Consider the following 22,408-nt stretch of genomic DNA (forward strand, 5'->3'; position numbering starts at 1 on the left):
TAGTAATCAGATGGCAGGAAGCAGGACGTTAGTAATCAGATTACTCTCTACAGGAAACAGGGGGTAATCAGATTACTCACAGGTCTGGTCCTGCAGCACGATGGGGCCCACGGTGCTGGAGGGCCGGCTCTGGCCCGCCTCGTTGTGGGCCATCACCCTGAACTCGTACTCATCACCCTCCGTCAGGTCCTCCACCCGGTAGCTGGTGGTGTCCACGTCTCTCCTGTTGCACCTGAAGGCAGCACACACAATCAGGAGACGTCTCTAAGTCTCTATGCCGTCCCACAATCCCTTGCAGCTGTAACATCCAATCAGATCAAGTGTTATTTATATAGCACATTTATAAACGATGTCTGGTGGAGTCTGTCCTCAGACCCTCTGTCCTCAGACCCTCTGTCCTCAAACCCTCTGTCCTTAGACCCTCTGTCCTCAGATCCTCTGTCCTCAGATCCTCTGTCCTTAGACCCTCTATCCTTAGACCCTCTGTGCTTAGACCCTCTGTCCTCAGACCCTCTGTCCTCAGACCCTCTGTCCTTAGACCCTCTGTCCTCAGACCCTCTATCCTTAGACCCTCTGTCCTTAGACCCTCTATCCTTAGACCCTCTGTCCTTAGACCCTCTGTCCTCAGACCCTCTGTCCATAGATCCTCTGTCCTCAGACCCTCTGTCCTTAGACCCACTGTCCTTAGACCCTCTGTTCTCAGACCCTCTGTCCTCAGGCGCTCTATCCTTAGACCCTCTGTCCTTAGACCCTCTGTCCTCAGACCCTCTGTCCTCAGACCCTCTATCCTTAGACCCTCTATCCTTAGACCCTCTGTCCTCAGACCCTCTGTCCTCAGACCCTCTGTCCTCAGACCCTCTGTCCTCAGACCCTCTGTCCTCAGACCCTCTTGTCCTCAGACCCTCTGTCCTCAAACCCTCTGTCCTTAGACCCTCTGTCCTCAGACCCTCTGTCCTCAGACGCTCTGTCCTTAGACCCTCTGTCCTTAGACCCTCTGTCCTTAGACTCTCTGTCCTTAGACCCTCTGTCCTCAGACCCTCTGTCCTCAGACCCTCTGTCCTTAGACCCTCTGTCCTCAGACCCTCTATCCTTAGACCCTCTGTCCTTAGACCCTCTATCCTTAGACCCTCTGTCCTTAGACCCTCTGTCCTCAGACCCTCTGTCCATAGATCCTCTGTCCTCAGACCCTCTGTCCTTAGACCCACTGTCCTTAGACCCTCTGTCCTCAGACCCTCTGTCCTCAGGCGCTCTATCCTTAGACCCTCTGTCCTTAGACCCTCTGTCCTTAGACCCTCTGTCCTCAGACCCTCTATCCTTAGACCCTCTGTCCTTAGACCCTCTATCCTTAGACCCTCTATCCTTAGACCCTCTGTCCTCAGACCCTCTGTCCTCAGACCCTCTGTCCTCAGACCCTCTGTCCTCAGATCCTCTGTCCTTAGACCCTCTGTCCTTAGACCCTCTATCCTTAGACCCTCTATCCTTAGACCCTCTGTCCTCAGACCCTCTGTCCTCAGATCCTCTGTCCTCAGACCCTCTGTCCTTAGACCCTCTGTCCTCAGACCCTCTGTCCTTAGACCCTCTATCCTTAGATCCTCTGTCCTCAGACCCTCTGTCCTCAGATCCTCTGTCCTCAGACCCTCTGTCCTCAGACCCTCTGTCCTAACCGAATATGAGACGACCCTCCTTTGCAGGAAAGCAACCCGTGTTATCTGGGGTCATACGGTAGCAGTGTGACATGTAGGTAAAGCGGGCCCTACCTCCTCCAGGAGTCCTTGGCGGCCCCGCTGGCCTCCCAGCAGAGCAGGTCCACGCTGTAGTGAGTCACCGGGGCCCCTCCATCGTTCCTCGGGGCCCTCCAGGTCAGAGAGACGGCCCCCCGCCTCACGCTCCTGATCTTCAGCCTGGTGGGGGGGTCGGGGGGGTCTGCACATACAGGGGGTTATTAGAAATAGTCATTAAGTCGTTTCAAAAGTTACCGTCCTTCTTAAATCTCCTCGAAGAAACGATATCATAACGACATCAGATAAGAACGGATAAGATGGAGCTTTATGTATCCCGTACTCAGGCGTTTATAGCAGCAGCCGGGTCAGAGGGAGAAACGGCATGCACACAAGGTACAAATAAAGATAACATAGTAAACAAATACAAATAGTAATACAGCAAAAAATAAGTGATCAAGTAACTATTAGAACACGATATCGCAGTAAAACGTTGTGCATTATGTTAAATATATTTACATGAGTATGCAATATAAATAGTATAGATATAATAGCGATGTAATAAGGGTATAATGAATGCTTTCCGGTACGTACGGATGGGGTCGGTGGCCTTGGTGGGCAGCTCGGTCTCAGCCAGGGGTCCGAAGCCGAAGCGGTTCTCTGCTCGGATCCTGAAGATGTACTCCTGTCCGTTGATGAGGTCTGGGATCACCAGAGACTGGGCTGCACAGGCCGGGTTCACCTGAGAGGAGCCAGAGCGGGTTAATACACCTGGATCAACAGCTAGGGTTAGGGGTCAGGGTCAGTTTCATGTTTCTCTGGTGGGTCAGGGTCAGTTTCCTGTCTGTCTGGAGGGTCAGTTTCCTGTGGATTAGGGGTCAGTTTCCTGTCTGTCTGGAGGGTCAGTGTCCTGTCTGTCTGGAGGGTCAGTTTCCTGTGGATTAGGGGTCAGTTTCCTGTCTGTCTGGAGGGTCAGTTTCCTGTCTGTCTGGAGGGTCAGTGTCCTGTCTGTCTGGAGGGTCAGTTTCCTGTCTGTCTGGAGGGTCAGTTTCCTGTCTGTCTGGAGGGTCAGTTTCCTGTGGATCAGGGGTCAGTTTCCTGTCTGTCTGGAGGGTCAGTTTCCTGTGGATCAGGGGTCAGTTTCCTGTCTGTCTGGAGGGTCAGTTTCCTGTCTGTCTGGAGGGTCAGTGTCCTGTCTGTCTGGAGGGTCAGTGTCCTGTGGATTAGGAGTCAGTTTCCTGTGGATTAGGGGTCAGTTTCCTGTGGATTAGGGGTCAGTTTCCTGTCTGTCTGGAGGGTCAGGGTCAGTTTCCTGTCTGTCTGGAGGGTCAGTTTCCTGTGGATCAGGGGTCAGTTTCCTGTCTGTCTGGAGGGTCAGTTTCCTGTCTGTCTGGAGGGTCAGTGTCCTGTGGATTAGGAGTCAGTTTCCTGTGGATTAGGGGTCAGTTTCCTGTGGATTAGGGGTCAGTTTCCTGTCTGTCTGGAGGGTCAGGGTCAGTTTCCTGTCTGTCTGGAGGGTCAGTTTCCTGTGTGTCTGGAGGGTCAGTTTCCTTGGATTAGGGGTCAGTTTCCTGTCTGTCTGGAGGGTCAGGGTCAGTTTCCTGTCTGTCTGGAGGGTCAGTTTCCTGTTTGTCTGGAGGGTCAGTGTCCTGTCTGTCTGGAGGGTCAGTGTCCTGTCTGTCTGGAGGGTCAGTTTCCTGTGGATTAGGGGTCAGTTTCCTGTCTGTCTGGAGGGTCAGGGTCAGTTTCCTGTCTGTCTGGAGGGTCAGTGTCCTGTCTGTCTGGAGGGTCAGTTTCCTGTGGATTAGGGGTCAGTTTCCTGTGGATTAGGGGTCAGTTTCCTGTGGATTAGGGGTCAGTTTCCTGTCTGTCTGGAGGGTCAGGGTCAGTTTCCTGTCTGTCTGGAGGGTCAGTGTCCTGTCTGTCTGGAGGGTCAGTGTCCTGTCTGTCTGGAGGGTCAGTTTCCTGTGGATTAGGGGTCAGTTTCCTGTGGATTAGGGGTCAGTTTCCTGTCTGTCTGGAGGGTCAGGGTCAGTTTCCTGTCTGTCTGGAGGGTCAGTTTCCTGTTTGTCTGGAGGGTCAGTTTCCTTGGATTAGGGGTCAGTTTCCTGTCTGTCTGGAGGGTCAGTTTCCTGTTTGTCTGGAGGGTCAGTTTCCTTGGATTAGGGGTCAGTTTCCTGCTTCTCTGCAGGGTCAGGTACCTTGGTCCAGGCCTTCCCGTTGACCGCCTTCTTCTCGATGAAGTAGCTCTTCACCCTCTCTCCTCCGTCGCTCTCTGGAGCTTTCCAGGTGAATCTGCAGGTGCCTCGAGTCACGTCGCTCACCTTCAGGTCTCTGGGGGCCCCGGGCAGGTCTGCAGGGACACCAGGGTTTAATTATTACCCACACCATCACAACCTTATCATCCTCAACACATCACCGTCAGGTTTTGAGATGCTGTCCGGGTGTTCACGTACCGAGCACGGTGACGCGCACTTTGAGCAGCTTGTGTCCGGCGGCATTCTCTGCGTTGATGATGAAGCGCCCGCTGTGGGTCAGCTTGCTCTCCGGGATCAGGACCACCGAGCTGGTGTCTGTCATTTGGATCTGACAGGAAGCACAGGCACGTTATTCATTAATGTTAGAATCATCTCCCTGGTCTCCGGCTCGAGCTTCAGCCTCAGGGTCCATGTGCCCTCTCCAGAAGGAGTCATCACATACAGAGACTAGTTCCTGAGCAGTGTCCTTCACATGCTGATATCAAGAGAGGGAGTCACACAGTCACAAGATGGAGGAACAGAAAGCAGTATTAATGTTTACTTCAGATCAGCTCCACGTCAGAAATGAGCATGCTTGATGTCTCTCTCCATAGAGGCTGAGTCATCATGTTCATCACAGAGCTATCATCTGCCTCAAGCAGTCCTGGTGCTCTTCTGGGTCATCACACATCCTGTCATGTTCACAGCTGCAGCTGATACCTTTTTTGTTGAGAGCTTCATAGTATGTTGAATACTTAAAACGAAAGTTAGTAATAATCAAATATAATCAATTATATTCTTGTATAACCCACAATGAAAATGCTTCATATTTTAGGTTTTTCTATATTTACAGCATAAACAAAACAAAGTGGTTTGTTAAGTTGAGTGTAAGGCCTATGATTTATGCCTTACTCTCTGATAAGAGAGTAGGCAGGTTCTTCCCTCTCCTCTCACAGCAGGGAGGGGGGAGGGGGGCTCCGGACTTAAGGAAGCCCCGGATAGGAATGGGTTTTTGAATGTTAGTACCTGCCATCTGTGACGGAAAAAAGCATTTGTGAGTATTAGTACCCGCCACCTGTGAGGACTTTCCTCCGAATTCATGCGGATAGGAATGGGTTTTTGAATGTTAGTACCCGCCATCTGTGACGGAAAAAAGCGTTTGTGAGTATTAGTACCTGCCACCTGTGAGGACCTTCCTCCGAATTCATGAGGATAGGAATGGGTTTTTGAATGTTAGTACCCGCCATTTGTGACGGAAAAAAGTGTTTGTGAGTATTAGTACCCGCCACCTGTGAGGACCTTCCTCCGAATTCATGCGGATAGGAATGGGTTTTTGAATGTTAGTACCCGCCATTTGTGACGGAAAAAAGCGTTTGTGAGTATTAGTACCCGCCACCTGTGAGGACCTTCCTCCGAATTCATGCGGATAGGAATGGGTTTTTGAATGTTAGTACCCGCCATTTGTGACGGAAAAAAGCGTTTGTGAGTATTAGTACCCGCCACCTGTGAGGACCTTCCTCCGAATTCATGCGGATAGGAATGGGTTTTTGAATGTTAGTACCCGCCATTTGTGACGGAAAAAAGCGTTTGTGAGTATTAGTACCCGCCACCTGTGAGGACCTTCCTCCGAATTCATGCGGATAGGAATGGGTTTTTGAATGTTAGTACCCGCCGACTGTGACGGAAAATAAAAAGGTATGGAATCGATGTGAATTGATTTGGTGAATGAAAAGTTGAATGTGCTTTTTATTATCACCGGTCTTTTTATGAGGAAATGCCTCTAAATTCTATCGGGAGATTTTAAATGTCACAACTGAATTGGGCAGTTGAAGTGAAACATTTTGGTAATAAATGTAAGACTGTGAATTAAAGTTTCATATTTGAACATGATCACAGCATCATTAGGTTTAGTATGATTATAATGTTGAAAGAGAGAAGGTAAAGACTCTGTATTAGTTTGGACCTATTTTTCTTCAAATAAACTGATCCCACCTTTTGGACTGGGACAACTTAAAGGACATCTGTGCTCTCCTCTCCTGCTTCAAAGGTAAGACTGCACCCTGCCACACACACACTTAGGTAGGAACACACCTCATTCACTGATACCAAAATCCTTCGGGATCGCTTAAACAGATTAAAAAGAGTTGTCTGAATTGAAACAGCAGTTAATTGAACCTGGTTCTTCGGGGAGTTAATAGAGGTGAGATCTTGCTGACGTTTGGTGGATCTGAGACAAGCAGTAAACTTACATAGACTCAGTAACTTCGGTGAGGTCAATTAGTAAGGTCAGAGTAATTTACCGGAATAAATTATCAGGACCTCACCTATACTCTAAACACTTTGTTAGCATGTTGCTCTCATGTTCACAGCTACAGTTGATACGTTTGTTAGCATGTTGCTCTCATGTTCACAGCTACAGTTGATACGTTTGTTAGCATGCTGCTCTCATGTTCACAGCTACAGTTGAGATACCTTTGTTAGCATGCTGCTCTCATGTTCACAGCTACAGTTGATACCTTTGTTAGCATGTTGCTCTCATTTTCACAGCTACAGCTGATACCTTTGTTAGCATGCTGCTCTCATGTTCACAGCTACAGTTGATACGTTTGTTAGCATGCTGCTCTCATGTTCACAGCTACAGTTGATACGTTTGTTAGCATGTTGCTCTCATGTTCACAGCTACAGTTGATACGTTTGTTAGCATGCTGCTCTCATGTTCACAGCTACAGTTGAGATACCTTTGTTAGCATGCTGCTCTCATGTTCACAGCTACAGTTGATACCTTTGTTAGCATGTTGCTCTCATTTTCACAGCTACAGCTGATACCTTTGTTAGCATGCTGCTCTCATGTTCACAGCTACAGTTGATACCTTTGTTAGCATGCTGCTCTCATGTTCACAGCTACAGTTGATACCTTTGTTAGCATGCTGCTCTCATGTTCACAGCTACAGTTGATACGTTTGTTAGCATGCTGCTCTCATGTTCACAGCTACAGTTGATACCTTTGTTAGCATGCTGCTCTCATGTTCACAGCTACAGTTGATACCTTTGTTAGCATGCTGCTCTCATGTTCACAGCTACAGCTGATACCTTTGTTAGCATGCTGCTCTCATGTTGGAAGAGGACGTTCAGGATTTGACCAACAATTAACATTCAAACAACATCTCAGTTCTGTTCTGTGTGCGCTCCTCACCTCGGAGTCGATGGGCAGCGTGTGCAGGTCGTTCTTCTTCTCGCACTCCGCGGGGCCGTCGAAGGTCCAGGTGAGTTTGGGGGTGGGGCGTCCGCTGAAGGAGACAGGGATCTGCAGGGGGGTTCCCGCTCTGCAGGTCAGCAGCTCGTGAGCATTCACATTCAGAGTCATCGTCGGCTCGACTGCAGGGACAAACAAGACCTTAGACCTGCTCATCGTATCAATATACTTCTGCGTGAGAGCTGCTCCTGCTCAGCATGTGGAGTCCTATAGTATCATCTTTGAGGTATGCACCACGACATCAAGTCACATTCCTCGTATGTGTGAACCTAGCGGCTCTGACCCGGCCATACACTTGAGTTCTAGCGCTGACCCGGCTATAGTCTTGAGTTCTGACTCTGACCCGGCTATACACTTGAGTTCTGGCTCTGACCCGGCTATAGTCTTGAGTTCTGACTCTGACTGGGCTATAGACCAGAGTTCTGGTTCTGACCGGGCTATAGACCAGAGTTCTGGTTCTGACCCGGCTATAGACTTGAGTTCTGGCTCTGACCTGGCTATACACTTGAGTTCTGGTTCTGAACCGGCAATAAACTTGAGTTCTGACTCTGACCCGGCTCCAGACTTTAGTTATGGCTCTGACCTGGCTATATACTTGATTTCTGGTTCTGACCCGGCTATACAATTGAGTTCTGGTTCTGACCGGGCTATAGACCAGAGTTATGATTCTGACCCTCTTCCAGACTATAGTTCTGGTTCTTACCCGGCTACAGACCAGAGTTTGGATTCTGACCCGGCTATAGTCTTGAGTTCTGACTCTGACCCGGCTATAGTCTTCAGTTCTGACTCTGACCTGGCTATAGACTTGAGTTCTGGTTCTGACCCGGCTATAGACTTGAGTTCTGACTCTGAGCCGGCTATAGACTTGAGTTCTGACTCTGACCCGGCTATAGACCAGAGTTCTGGTTCTGACCAGGCTATAGTCTTGAGTTCTGACTCTGACCCGGCTATAGTCTTGAGTTCTGACTCTGACCCGGCTATAGACTTGAGTTCTGGTTCTGACCCGGCTATACACTTGAGTTCTGACCCGGCTATAGACTTGAGTTCTGGTTCTGACCCGGTTATACACTTGAGTTCTGGTTCTGACCCGGCTATACACTTGAGTTCTGGTTCTGACCCGGCTATAGACCAGAGTTCTGGTTCTGACCAGGCTATAGTCTTGAGTTCTGACTCTGACCCGGCTATAGACTTGAGTTCTGGTTCTGACCCGTCTATACACTTGAGTTCTGACCCGGCTATAGACTTGAGTTCTGGTTCTGACCCGGCTATATACTTGAGTTCTGGTTCTGACCCGGCTATACACTTGAGTTCTGACTCTGACCCGGCTATAGTCTTGAGTTCTGACTCTGACCCGGCTATAGACCAGAGTTCTGGTTCTGACCCTCTTCCAGACTATAGTTCTGGTTCTTACCCGGCTACAGACCAGAGATCTGGTTCTGACCCGGCTATAGACCATAGTTCTGATCGGACCCAGTCCAGACTTACTCAGGATGTCCTGCACCAGCACGTCTCCGGTCTTGGCGGGATCAGAGTTGCCGGCGGCGTTGACGGCGTAGATCCTGAAGCGGCACTTCTTGCCCTCCTTCAGGTCGGGGACGGTGATCTCCGTCAGGGGGTGGAGCTTATCGGCGGGGTTGACCCTCCTCCAATCAGGAGAGCCCTCTTCGTGCACCTCGATGATGTAGCCCTTGACGGGGCTGCCTCCGTCTCTGTCGGGGGGGATCCAGCTCAGAGTCACGCTGCTCTTTGTCTTGTCTTTAACCTCGAGGGAGCCGGGGGGGCTGGGGGGGTCTGAGGAGGAAGCAGGGTCATCAATCAATCGATGTTTATTTATACGAAACAATACGATAATACTTTAATGGTCGGATCAAGTCTGACATTTGAATGGGAGAAACCCCCCAGTTATTGTCATGAACCTCGAGGGGGGTCCCTCTCCAGGATGCCGTGTGTGAATAGAGAAGATAATGCATGTACGGCGTAGGTAGACCAAATGCTTGGACGTGTGTCTATGTGGTGTTACATGCTCTCCTCCTATGAGTCTATATGGTGTTACATGCTCCCCTCCTATGAGTCTATATGGTGTTACATGCTCCCCTCCTATGAGTCTATATGGTGGTTACATGCTCTCCTCCTATGAGTCTATATGGTGTTACATGCTCCCCTCCTATGAGTCTATATGGTGTTACATGCTCCCCTCCTATGAGTCTATATGGTGGTTACATGCTCCCCTCCTATGAGTCTATATGGTGGTTACATGCTCCCCTCCTATGAGTCTATATGGTGGTTACATGCTCCCCTCCTATGAGTCTATGTGGTGTTACATGCTCCCCTCCTATGAGTCTATATGGTGGTTACATGCTCCCCTCCTATGAGTCTATATGGTGTTACATGCTCCCCTCCTATGAGTCTATATGGTGGTTACATGCTCCCCTCCTATGAGTCTATATGGTTGTTACATGCTCCCCTCCTATGAGTCTATATGGTGGTTACATGCTCCCCTCCTATGAGTCTATGTGGTGTTACATGCTCCCCTCCTATGAGTCTATATGGTTGTTACATGCTCCCCTCCTATGAGTCTATGTGGTGTTACATGCTCCCCTCCTATGAGTCTATATGGTTGTTACATGCTCCCCTCCTATGAGTCTATGTGGTGGTTACATGCTCTCCTCCTATGAGTCTATATGGTTGTTACATGCTCCCCTCCTATGAGTCTATGTGGTTGTTACATGCTCCACTCCTGTGAGTCTATATGGTGGTTACATGCTCTCCTCCTATGAGTCTATATGGTTGTTACATGCTCCCCTCCTATGAGTCTATGTGGTTGTTACATGCTGCCCTCCTATGAGTCTATATGGTGGTTACATGCTCCCCTCCTATGAGTCTATATGGTGTTACATGCTCCCCTCCTATGAGTCTATGTGGTTGTTACATGCTGCCCTCCTATGAGTCTATATGGTGGTTACATGCTCCCCTCCTATGAGTCTATATGGTTGTTACATGCTCCCCTCCTATGAGTCTATATGGTTGTTACATGCTCCCCTCCTATGAGTCTATATGGTGTTACATGCTCCACTCCTGTGAGTCTATATGGTTGTTACATGCTCCACTCCTGTGAGTCTATGTGGTTGTTACATGCTGCCCTCCTATGAGTCTATATGGTGGTTACATGCTCCCCTCCTATGAGTCTATATGGTTGTTACATGCTCCACTCCTGTGAGTCTATATGGTGGTTACATGCTCTCCTCCTATGAGTCTATATGGTTGTTACATGCTCCACTCCTGTGAGTCTATGTGGTTGTTACATGCTCCCCTCCTATGAGTCTATATGGTGTTACATGCTCCCCTCCTATGAGTCTATATGGTGTTACATGCTCCCCTCCTATGAGTCTATATGGTGGTTACATGCTCCCCTCATATGAGTCTATATGGTGTTACATGCTCTCCTCCTATGAGTCTATATGGTGTTACATGCTCTCCTCCTATGAGTCTATATGGTGTTACATGCTCTCCTCCTATGAGTCTATATGGTGTTTACATGCTCCCCTCCTATGAGTCTATATGGTGTTACATGCTCCCCTCCTATGAGTCTATATGGTTGTTACATGCTCCCCTCCTATGAGTCTATATGGTGTTACATGCTCTCCTCCTATGAGTCTATATGGTTGTTACATGCTCCCCTCCTATGAGTCTATATGGTGTTACATGCTCCCCTCCTATGAGTCTATATGGTGTTACATGCTCCCCTCCTATGAGTCTATGTGGTGTTACATGCTCCCCTCCTATGAGTCTATATGGTTGTTACATGCTCCCCTCCTATGAGTCTATATGGTGTTACATGCTCCCCTCCTATGAGTCTATATGGTGTTACATGCTCCCCTCCTATGAGTCTATATGGTTGTTACATGCTCCCCTCCTATGAGTCTATATGGTGTTACATGCTCTCCTCCTATGAGTCTATATGGTTGTTACATGCTCCCCTCCTATGAGTCTATATGGTGTTACATGCTCCCCTCCTATGAGTCTATATGGTGTTACATGCTCCCCTCCTATGAGTCTATGTGGTGTTACATGCTCCCCTCCTATGAGTCTATATGGTTGTTACATGCTCCCCTCCTATGAGTCTATATGGTGGTTACATGCTCCCCTCCTATGAGTCTATATGGTGGTTACATGCTCCCCTCCTATGAGTCTATATGGTTGTTACATGCTCCCCTCCTATGAGTCTATATGGTGTTACATGCTCCCCTCCTATGAGTCTATATGGTGTTACATGCTCCCCTCCTATGAGTCTATATGGTGTTACATGCTCCCCTCCTATGAGTCTATATGGTGTTACATGCTCCCCTCCTATGAGTCTATATGGTGGTTACATGCTCCCCTCCTATGAGTCTATATGGTGTTACATGCTCTCCTCCTATGAGTCTATGTGGTGTTACATGCTCCCCTCCTATGAGTCTATATGGTGTTACATGCTCCCCTCCTATGAGTCTATGTGGTGTTACATGCTCCCCTCCTATGAGTCTATATGGTTGTTACATGCTCCCCTCCTATGAGTCTATATGGTTGTTACATGCTCCCCTCCCATGAGATCAAGAGCTGCTTCACGAGGGTACTCACTGCAGGGTTCCATGGCCAGCTGGCACTCGGTGGGCTCGCAGTGGGGCCCGACCCCGGCAGCGTTGCAGGCTGCGATCCTGAACTGGTACACGGACCCCTCGATGAGCTTCATCACGGTGTGCTGCAGGCCCTTCACCGAGGGCTTGGTGACCGGCCCCCTGTTGACGCGGGCCCAGTACACGGCGCCGCGCTCCCTCTTCTCCAGCCAGTAGCCCTGGATGCTGGAGCCCCCGTTGTCCAGGGGGGGCTCCCAGGTCACGGTCATGGTGGTGGCCGTGGCCCGCAGGATACTGGGGTTGCGCGGGGGTCCGGGCAGGCCGAAGGGGTCCCTCAGCTCAACCTTCTCCGAGTCGCAGCCGTCGCTCACGCCGTACCTGTTCTCCGCTTTGAGGCGGAACTGGTACTGCCCGTTCACGTTCAGCTTGTGCACCTGGGGGGGGACACAGTCACGGTTACACATCATTAAGACCTCCATGACTCCAAACATATATTCAATGTGTATTATGTTCGTATACATGCATGTATTTGAATGTGTATTATGTTCGTATACGTGCATGTATTTGAATGTGTATTATGTTCGTATATGTGCATGTATTTGAATGTGTATTATGTTCGTATACATGCATGTATTTCAATGTGTATTATGTTCGTATATGTGCATGTATTTGAATGTGTATTATGTTCAGATATGTGCATGTATTTGAATGTGTACTATGTTCGTATACATGTATGTATTTGAATGTGTATTATGTTCGTATACGTGCATATATTTGAATGTGTATTATGTTCGTATACGTGCATGTATTTGAATGTGTATTATGTTCAGATATGTGCATGTATTTGAATGTGTATTATGTTCGTATACGTGCATGTATTTGAATGTGTATTATGTTCAGATATGTGCATGTATTTGAATGTGTATTATGTTCGTATACGTGCATGTATTTGAATGTGTATTATGTTCAGATATGTGCATGTATTTGAATGTGTATTATGTTCGTATACGTGCATGTATTTGAATGTGTATTATGTTCGTATACGTGCATGTATTTGAATGTGTATTATGTTCAGATATGTGCATGTATTTGAATGTGTATTATGTTCGTATACGTGCATGTATTTGAATGTGTATTATGTTCGTGTATGTATAACCACAGGCTTCAGTGTGAAATGTCCACATCCTGGATCCAGGAAGGAGCCCTGAGGGACCGGTCTACCTGCTCCATGGAGTTTGCAGCACTCCGGTTTACTTCCATGTATACTGTATATATCTTACACATATCTGTGTATTCGTGTATTCGTGTATTATATATGGTTCTTCCTCCCTGCTGGCTGGATGCTCACGCTGTGTTAACCTGCATCTCATGAGTGTGTGACCTCGTGAACTCTCACCCCGTGTCTGCGCTCGATCAGGTGCACGGTGACCAGCTCGAAGTCGGACTTCTTCTTGCTGGCGTCTCGTCTCTCCAGGATGTAGTTGGTGATCTCGCTGCCTCCGTTATCCTCGGGCGCGTCCCAGGTCAGGTAGCAGGACTCCGCCTTGATGTCCGACAGCACGATGTTCCTGGGAGGAAGAGGCCGGTCTGAGGGCGCAGAGACACGTTTAGTAAAACACCAGGTGGGGGGAGGGAAGAGGTTTGAGGAGGTCTGGCTGCTCACCCAGTATCTCCACCCGCACGCTGTGCTCCGCGCTGCCCCAGCAGTTCTCCGCCCGCAGCTTGTAGCTGCCCGTGTCCTGCCTGGTGGTTCCTGGGAGGGAGATCTTGGTCCGGAGGGTGGTCCGGGTCACCTGGAGGCCAGAGAACATGGGCTGAGTTATCTTTTATTTGTATCGTTCTTGTATTTAATCTTATTTATTTATTTATTTTCCATATTCATTGTTAAATGTATGTATTTATATACAAATAGCACTACTTCTATCCCTTCTGATTGCATTGACTGCACATGGTGTCATGTTGTTGTGTTGCTCTGTGGGAGGCGCCGTGACCTCAGATCTCATGGACAGAACGACACTTGGATCTTAATTAGACAAACAGTGAGCGACGTGCAGCCGGAGACCAGGGCTCGTACCTCCTCGCTCTCCAGGCTCAGCTTGTCCTCCAGCGGCAGCAGCTCCTCTCCGTCCTTGGTCCAGCGCAGGGTGGGCAGCGGCAGCCCCCGCACCTCCGCCGGCACATCGATGGAAGAGCCCTTCTTCACGCTGATGCAGTTATTCTTGAAGAACTTCAGGATGGTGATCGCCGGGGCAACTGAACACAGAGAGGAACCGTCACACGCCTGCTCTCACTGCACCGGTCCTCTGAGGAGCGCTGGCGACTGACTCGTGGTTATTATGCATGCGTAATAACAGTCTGCGGTTACTCATCGTGATCTTAACACTTTAAACAAAACCTCCTCATAGAACCTTCTTCAATGTTGAAGCTGCACACGATCTGTGTACATCCTATCTTTATATTAACTTAAATATATAAAATAACATTGATTATAAAAATGGTGCTCGTCATTTTGTCCAAAATCCTGGTGCAAATATTCCTAATAACTATAAATAACGGTGTTTACTCTCGTCGTCCTGGATCCGGACGCTGATTGGCTTGCAGTTGTCTCCGTCTCCCACCTCGGTGACGGCATGGACCCTGAACTCGTACTCCATGTTCTCCGAGAGGTTCTCCAGCGTGCCGCAGCACTCGGGGAACATCTTCCTGCTGGCCGGCTCGAACTCCGAGGCGTCGGAGCGCATCTTCTCCAGCACGTAGCCCAGAATGGGGCTGCCTCCGTCAGAGCGGGGCGCCTCCCAGGCCAGAGAGATGTAGCTCTTCCCACGGTCCGTGTAGTGGAGCTTCTCCGGGGCCGTGGGCAAGCCTAATGATACACATCATCACCCCATTAGCATCACAACAACAACAACAACAACAACATTTAATAATCTCTTATCATAGTGCAGCTGCTCCGGGCCGAGGCCCCGCAGCATATTATCATCATATCAAAATCATTGCTGTACATTATGTTAGCAGTGGGCGTCTAACTTAAGGCTAGTTAGCACGTTAGCAGTGGGCGTCTAACTTAAGGCTAGTTAGCACGTTAGCAGTGGGCATCTAACTTAAGGCTAGTTAGCACGTTAGCAGTGGGCATCTAACTTAAGGCTTGTTAGCACGTTAGCAGTGGGCGTCTAACTTAAGGCTAGTTAGCACGTTAGCAGTGGGCGTCTAACTTAAGGCTAGTTAGCACGTTAGCAGTGGGCATCTAACTTAAGGCTAGTTAGCACGTTAGCAGTGGGCATCTAACTTAAGGCTAGTTAGCACGTTAGCAGTGGGCATCTAACTTAAGGCTTGTTAGCACGTTAGCAGTGGGCGTCTAACTTAAGGCTAGTTAGCACGTTAGCAGTGGGCGTCTAACTTAAGGCTAGTTAGCACGTTAGCAGTGGGCATCTAACTTAAGGCTAGTTAGCACGTTAGCAGTGGGCGTCTAACTTAAGGCTAGTTAGCACGTTAGCAGTGGGCGTCTAACTTAAGGCTAGTTAGCACGTTAGCAGTGGGCGTCTAACTTAAGGCTAGATAGCACGTTAGCAGTGGGCGTCTAACTTAAGGCTTGTTAGCACGTTAGCAGTGGGCGTCTAACTTAAGGCTAGTTAGCACGTTAGCAGTGGGCGTCTAACTTAAGGCTAGTTAGCACGTTAGCAGTGGGCGTCTAACTTAAGGCTAGATAGCACGTTAGCAGTGGGCGTCTAACTTAAGGCTAGTTAGCACGTTAGCAGTGGGCGTCTAACTTAAGGCTAGTTAGCACATTAGCAGTGGGCGTCTAACTTAAGGCTAGTTAGCACGTTAGCAGTGGGCGTCTAACTTAAGGCTAGTTAGCACGTTAGCAGTGGGCGTCTAACTTAAGGCTAGTTAGCACGTTAGCAGTGGGCGTCTAACTTAAGGCTAGTTAGCACGTTAGCAGTGGGCGTCTAACTTAAGGCTTGTTAGCACGTTAGCAGTGGGCGTCTAACTTAAGGCTTGTTAGCACGTTAGCAGTGGGCGTCTAACTTAAGGCTAGTTAGCACGTTAGCAGTGGGCGTCTAACTTAAGGCTAGATAGCACGTTAGCAGTGGGCGTCTAACTTAAGGCTAGATAGCACGTTAGCAGTGGGCGTCTAACTTAAGGCTTGTTAGCACGTTAGCAGTGGGCGTCTAACTTAAGGCTAGTTAGCACGTTAGCAGTGGGCGTCTAACTTAAGGCTAGTTAGCACGTTAGCAGTGGGCGTCTAACTTAAGGCTAGATAGCACGTTACTAGTGGGCGTCTAACTTAAGGCTAGTTAGCACGTTAGCAGTGGGCGTCTAACTTAAGGCTGCAGCCAGGATGGGCCCCAGGTCTGATTGAACTCTAAAGTTTATGCGTTACCTTTGGGGTCTACAGCGAGGATGGGCCCCAGGTCAGCGGGGGTGCCGTCTCCGAACTTGTTCCTGGCGATGACCCTGAAGTCGTACTCCTCGCCAGCCAGCAGGCCCGTGATGTCACACTTGCAGGAGGCCGTCTCCATCGGCTGGCGGAACAGCTTCATCTTGGCGTCCTTCCTAAGAACCTCGTATCCGAGTATGTCGCTGCCGCCGTTATCCAGCGGGTCGCTCCAGGTCAGAGTGATGTTCTTCTTCGTGACCTGGACTGTCTTCAGGTCCACCACGGGGCCCGGGACGTCTGCAGGGACACGAGACATATAATATATATATTTAACACGCCACACTCACAAAGACACTGAGATCCAGACGCTGCTTTGGAGAGTCTGGCACTAACGCACACTTCTCAAAGTTATTGAAGTGACTGTTGCTTTGAATACATTGATTGTGTGTATATATATATATATATAGATATATACATATTTGTATTTGGGGTTGTGGGAAACGGTATTTCGATCTCTCTGTCTGTACACACAAAGATTGACAATAAAGTTGACTTGAACTTTATATATAAACCTCACGTTAGTTTCAAGGCTCTCATCGTGAGCACCGCAGCGACAGTGGAGACATGGCAGTGAACAGCTACAGTCCCTCTAATGCGCAAGGCCTCGTCTTTCAGGTGTGAATGCGATGTTAATATTAGTGTCCACTGACCCATGACGCTGACCCGGCACTCTGCGCTCTTGGTGCCGCTGCTGTTGGTGCCGGAGACTCGGAACAGTCCGGTGTCGGCCCGGACGGCCTTCTTGATGCAGAGCGTGGTGTTGCGGCCCTGCGTCTCCACCAGCATGCGCTCAGCCTCCGGGTCCTTCTCGTCTTTGCTCCACTTCACCTCGGGCTGCGGGCGGCCGCTCACCAGCGCCGGCAGACGCAGCGCCGCGCCGGCACGCAGGATCACTCCGCTCCTCACCGAGGCGTCAAGGGACACCGCCGGGGTCTCTGAGGGACACGTGGGAGCACAGAAAGAACATCAGATGGGGTCTTCAAGTGCGCTCATTAAACCTGCACTGCATCAAGAATCAACACAACACACAACACACACAACACATAACGTATAACGTATAACGTATACTACGACAGTCCTTTACTTCCAGGAGGTTCTTGGTCTACAAGTGATTCAAAGACATTTACGGATGGAAGTGATCAGACAGGATGATGGGGGTGCAGAGCTCCTGGAAGCCCCTGAAGGATCCTCGGTGCTTACCTTCGGGCTCCTTCACGGTGACGGGCTCCGTGACCCCTGGGACGCCTGGTCCTGCGTCGTTGATGGCGATGACTCTGATGTAGTAATCTGCCCCCTCCGTGAGGCCAGTGACGGTGAAGGTGAGGTCCTTACACCTGAACTCTGTGCAGCGGCTCCACTCCTTCTCGCCCACCAGCACCTGGGGGGGGGGGCACAGGGGTTATATGTATTTACTGATATACATGTATCACTGTATATGAATCACATACACTAGACGTTTAGTGCTTTACAAATACATGGCATTTAAAACCGTCATTGAAAGCAAAGATAGAAAGAAACATTCAAAGAAGAAGCATGAATACAGGGTTAGTTAAAGTTACAGTGCAGCGTGAGATATGAACAGTTGAAGTGAAAGCAGTCCGAGTCAGCGTGCTCAGCAGACGGTTCCAGACGCTTGGGGGCGTCTCTAACACGTGCTCTACAGACGGCGAGGCCCACCTTCTCCAGGTGGTATCCCAGGATGTCGCCTCCTCCGTTATACAGGGGCGGCTTCCAGGCCACGATCACCGAGTCCTTCCCAGTGTCCGCGATCCAGGGGGTGGGGGGGCCGGGGGTCACTGTGGGGGGGGGGGGGCAAGGTTAAATCACTGTATCTTTTAGGGATGTCATGATACCAAAACTCACAGGACGATAATATCGCCATAAAAAGTCCACGGTACGATATTTAAAAATAAAGGAAAAAAAATGTGAATTTTTCTTTCCTTGCATTTTTTGTTCTTGATTAAATAATAAATCTGATTTGTTCAGCATTTTATAGGATAGTAGTATCTCTCAGGAATGTGAGCACGTCCACATTCCAGGTAGAAGCTGGGATGTTTGGGCGTTTGCAAAACCCCCTGCTGTGGAGACAACTCTCTTGCTGGGTACTGGTGTTGCTGGGACAGAGAGACATGCTTTGGCCACTGCTGGTACTCGTCCATGTCTCCGGGTGAGTCCATGTCCCTAGGTGAGTCCATGTCTCTAGGTGAGTCCATGTCTCTAGGTGAGTGCATGTAGCCCTGTACATACCATGTCCTTTGTGGTATCTGTTATGAGACGTTTATTTACCGTGATATTCGATATATCGTTACATCCCCAGTATCTTTACATTAAAACATGTGTGAGTCACAGTCTATCTACAGTGGGGGCGGAGCCGAGACGTCAGGTGTGCTTACATCATCAGTGGGAGGGGCTTCATTACATATATTAAACAGTCATCTTGACGTACTGATGGCGTCCATGGCCACGGTATATATTCAATAATAATAATGTGTACATACTGACACCACGGCCACGGTATATATTCAATAATAATAATGTGTACATACTGACACCACGGCCACGGTATATATTCAATAATAATAATGTGTACATACTGACACCACGGCCACGGTATATATTCAATAATAATAATGTGTACATACTGACACCACGGCCACGGTATATATTCAATAATAATAATGTGTACATACCTGACACCACGGCCATGGTATATATTCAATATAATAATGTGTACATACTGACACCACGGCCACGGTATAATATCAATGATAATAATGTGTACATACTGATACACTACGGCCATGGTATATATTCAATAATAATAATGTGTACATATCTGACACCACGGCCACGGTAATAGTCAATAAATAATAATGTGTACATACTGATACCACGGCCCGGTATATATTCAATAATAATGTGGTACGATACTGACACCACTGGCCACGGTATATATTCAATAATAATATGTGTACATACTGACACCACGGCCACGGTATATATTCAATAATAATAATGTGTACATACTGACACCACGGCCACGGTATATATTCAATAATAATAATGTGTACATACTGACACCACGGCCACGGTATATATTCAATGATAATAATGTGTACATACTGACACCACGGCCACGGTACATATTCAATGATAATAATGTGTACATACTGACACCACGGCCACGGTATATATTCAATAATAATAATGTGTACATACTGACACCACGGCCATGGTATATATTCAATAATAATAATGTGTACATACTGATACCACGGCCACGGTATATATTCAATAATAATAATGTGTACATACTGACACCACGGCCACGGTATATATTCAATAATAATAATGTGTACATACTGACACCACGGCCACGGTATATATTCAATGATAATAATGTGTACATACTGACACCACGGCCACGGTATATATTCAATAATAATAATGTGTACATACTGATACCACGGCCACGGTATATATTCAATAATAATAATGTGTACATACTGATACCACGGCCACGGTATATATTCAATAATAATAATGTGTACATACTGACACCACGGCCACGGTACATATTCAATAATAATAATGTGTACATACTGACACCACGGCCACGGTACATATTCAATAATAATAATGTGTACATACTGACACCACGGCCACGATACATTACATGATATGTAATATATATAATAACAACAACAGGACTCACTGATGGCGTCCATGGCCACGGTGCGCTCGCTGGGCTCGCTGAAGGGCCCGGGGCCGGCCAAGTTCTCTGCGCAGACCCTGAAGATGTAGGTGAGGCCCTCCATCAGGCCCTCCACCCTCACGTCCAGGGAGTTCAGCAGAGCCCTGTTCACCCGGGTCCAGTGCTTGCTGTTCACCTCCTTCCTCTCGATCCAGTAGCCCAGGATGGGGGAGCCGTTGTCTTTGGGCTCGTGCCACGAGATCTTGGCGCTGCTCGCCGTGACCTCGTGGACCCGGGGCGTGGAGGGGGCGTCGGGGGGGTCTGTGGGGAGGGGGGCGTTATTATTACTACAGTTTATTCACTTTACTTTGTTTGAGTGTTTCCTGGACATGTTCCAGCTTTAATCGCCTGTTTCTTGTGCCTGGAAATAACCCATTCTTTTATCAAATATACAACTTTATTCCAAATATTCTGCATATCTACGACTCATCGAGGAACATCGTATAAGATATTCTCAAATGAAGCACTTGTATTAGCATCGTACTCCAGCATACGCACAGTACACATGTCCTACAGTACGTATGCCACTCCTTTGGGAAGAAGCTGCAGTTCTGCCGTCTCTGTCCCCGCGGTGCTGGGTCCTCTGGAGTACTTACTATCTGTATTGACATGCACTCAGTGCTGCTCGTACGTACCGAACATGTTCTTGGCCACCAGGGGCTTGGAGGTGGTGGGGGGGTCCGCAGCCAAACCTGTTCTCCGCTGTGACCCTGAACACGTACTCCTTGCCCTCGATGAGCTTGGTGACGGTGTGGGTGGGGGTCTTCAGGGTGGAGCTCACGGTGATCCAGCCCACCTCCTCGTTACGGTTGTCCTTCTTCTCCAGGATGTAGTTCAGCACCTCGCTGCCCCCATCGTCCAGGGGGGGCTCCCAGTTCAGAACCACCGAGGTGTTCCTGACGTCCTCGAAGGTGATGTTCACCGGGGGGCCGGGTTTATCTGGGGGGGATTAGAGAATACATACGTTATGGCGTGGGACTGGTTTTAAACGCAGGTTAACCCGGGTCTCAGACGCAGGGTGAGCCAGGTCTCGGACGCAGGGTGAGCTCCTCACCCAGCACGTTGACGGTGCAGCGGGCGGACGCGGTGCCGTGCTGGTTCTCCACGGTGACGGTGAACTCTCCGTGGTCGCTCCTCACCGCCTCGCGGATCATCAGCCCGGCCCGGCCCCGGACGCTCTGATCCAGACCGAGGCGCTGGCAGAGGGGGTTCAAGAACTCCTCCTCCTCCTCGTTCGCCTGCAACACACACACACACACACACACACACACACACACACACACACACACACACACACACACACACACACACACACACACACACACACACACACACACACACACACACACACACACACACACACACACACACACACACACACACACACACACACACACACACACACACACACACACACACACACACACACCACACACACACACACACACACATATATAAATACTATACTGCAGACTATAGCTTATATATAATATAATATTATATCTGTGTGTAGTTATATATAGTATAAATACTGGGTCTCTCACCTGAGCCTTGGACTTCCTCCTCTTGACGGGGGCGGTCTTCTTCGTTGGTTTCTTGGTGACGTCCTCGTCGTTCCTGAGCCAGGTGACCCGGGGGTACGGGGACCCGGAGATCAGGGCGTCGATGCGGACCTCCTCGCCCTTCTTCACACACACTCCGGACTGAACCTGGGCGTGCAGCGTCACACTGGGTTTCTCTGCACACACACATATTCAAACAGAGATAATGTTTAACTTTCAAGTGAGTGGAAAACAAGACACGTCTACATTTCTGCTGTCAACAATAATAACAATACGAGCAATAGTAATAAATGTCCGTGTTTCCATACCGACGGGGTCTGCAGCCTTGGTGAGCGGCGTGCTGCGGGACGGCTCGCTGACCCCCGCGGCGTTCTCCGCCCGGATCCTGAACTGGTACTCCGCGCCCTCCGTCAGACCGGTGACTGTGTAGCTGAGGCCGGGCACCAGGGTGGGCGTGACGCGTTCGAATCGATCTCCGTCCTTCTCCATCTTCTCCACGATGTATCCGGTGATCGGGCAGCCGCCATCAGAGTCCGGAGCCTTCCAGGTCACTGTGATGGACTTACAGGTGGGGTCCTGGGCCTCCACCGCGATGGGGGGGTCCGGTTTCTCTGCAGAGGCAACCACAGGTGGTTAGTATTCTTCATTTCTATAATATATACATATAATTATTAATAAACACTATCTTTGAATTACTCTAATGTACAATGCTTTGTATTTTTATGCTGCTTGCAACGCAAACATTTCACAAATTATTATCAATAAAGTACTTCTTATCTTATTCTTATCTTATCTGTGTTTGACTATAGTTATCCATCCTGCACAATAACATG

General features: G+C 48.9%; 1 protein-coding gene across 1 annotated transcript in view; it reads right to left on the reverse strand.

Moving 5' to 3' along the window:
• LOC117442194 (titin-like) overlaps positions 1–20,733 on the reverse strand; it is a 22,358-nt gene extending 1,625 nt beyond the window's left edge. The window contains exons 1-18 of the mRNA XM_034078194.2: positions 20,649–20,733; positions 19,975–20,274; positions 17,937–18,055; positions 17,460–17,637; positions 16,910–17,194; positions 16,203–16,496; positions 14,385–14,684; positions 13,896–14,074; positions 13,485–13,614; positions 13,218–13,408; positions 11,826–12,255; positions 8,694–8,999; positions 7,149–7,330; positions 4,175–4,304; positions 3,920–4,071; positions 2,313–2,460; positions 1,758–1,923; positions 81–232 (exon numbers count right to left, since the gene is read on the reverse strand). Coding sequence (XP_033934085.1) covers positions 81–232; positions 1,758–1,923; positions 2,313–2,460; positions 3,920–4,071; positions 4,175–4,304; positions 7,149–7,330; positions 8,694–8,999; positions 11,826–12,255; positions 13,218–13,408; positions 13,485–13,614; positions 13,896–14,074; positions 14,385–14,684; positions 16,203–16,496; positions 16,910–17,194; positions 17,460–17,637; positions 17,937–18,055; positions 19,975–20,274; positions 20,649–20,655 — 3,649 coding nt within the window. The 5' untranslated portion in view covers positions 20,656–20,733. The remainder of the gene's footprint in view (positions 1–80; positions 233–1,757; positions 1,924–2,312; positions 2,461–3,919; positions 4,072–4,174; positions 4,305–7,148; positions 7,331–8,693; positions 9,000–11,825; positions 12,256–13,217; positions 13,409–13,484; positions 13,615–13,895; positions 14,075–14,384; positions 14,685–16,202; positions 16,497–16,909; positions 17,195–17,459; positions 17,638–17,936; positions 18,056–19,974; positions 20,275–20,648) is intronic.
• Positions 20,734–22,408: the final 1,675 nt, after the last annotated feature.

This window comes from Pseudochaenichthys georgianus, unplaced genomic scaffold (assembly GCF_902827115.2).
Source record: "Pseudochaenichthys georgianus unplaced genomic scaffold, fPseGeo1.2 scaffold_335_arrow_ctg1, whole genome shotgun sequence".
NCBI lineage: Eukaryota > Metazoa > Chordata > Actinopteri > Perciformes > Channichthyidae > Pseudochaenichthys > Pseudochaenichthys georgianus.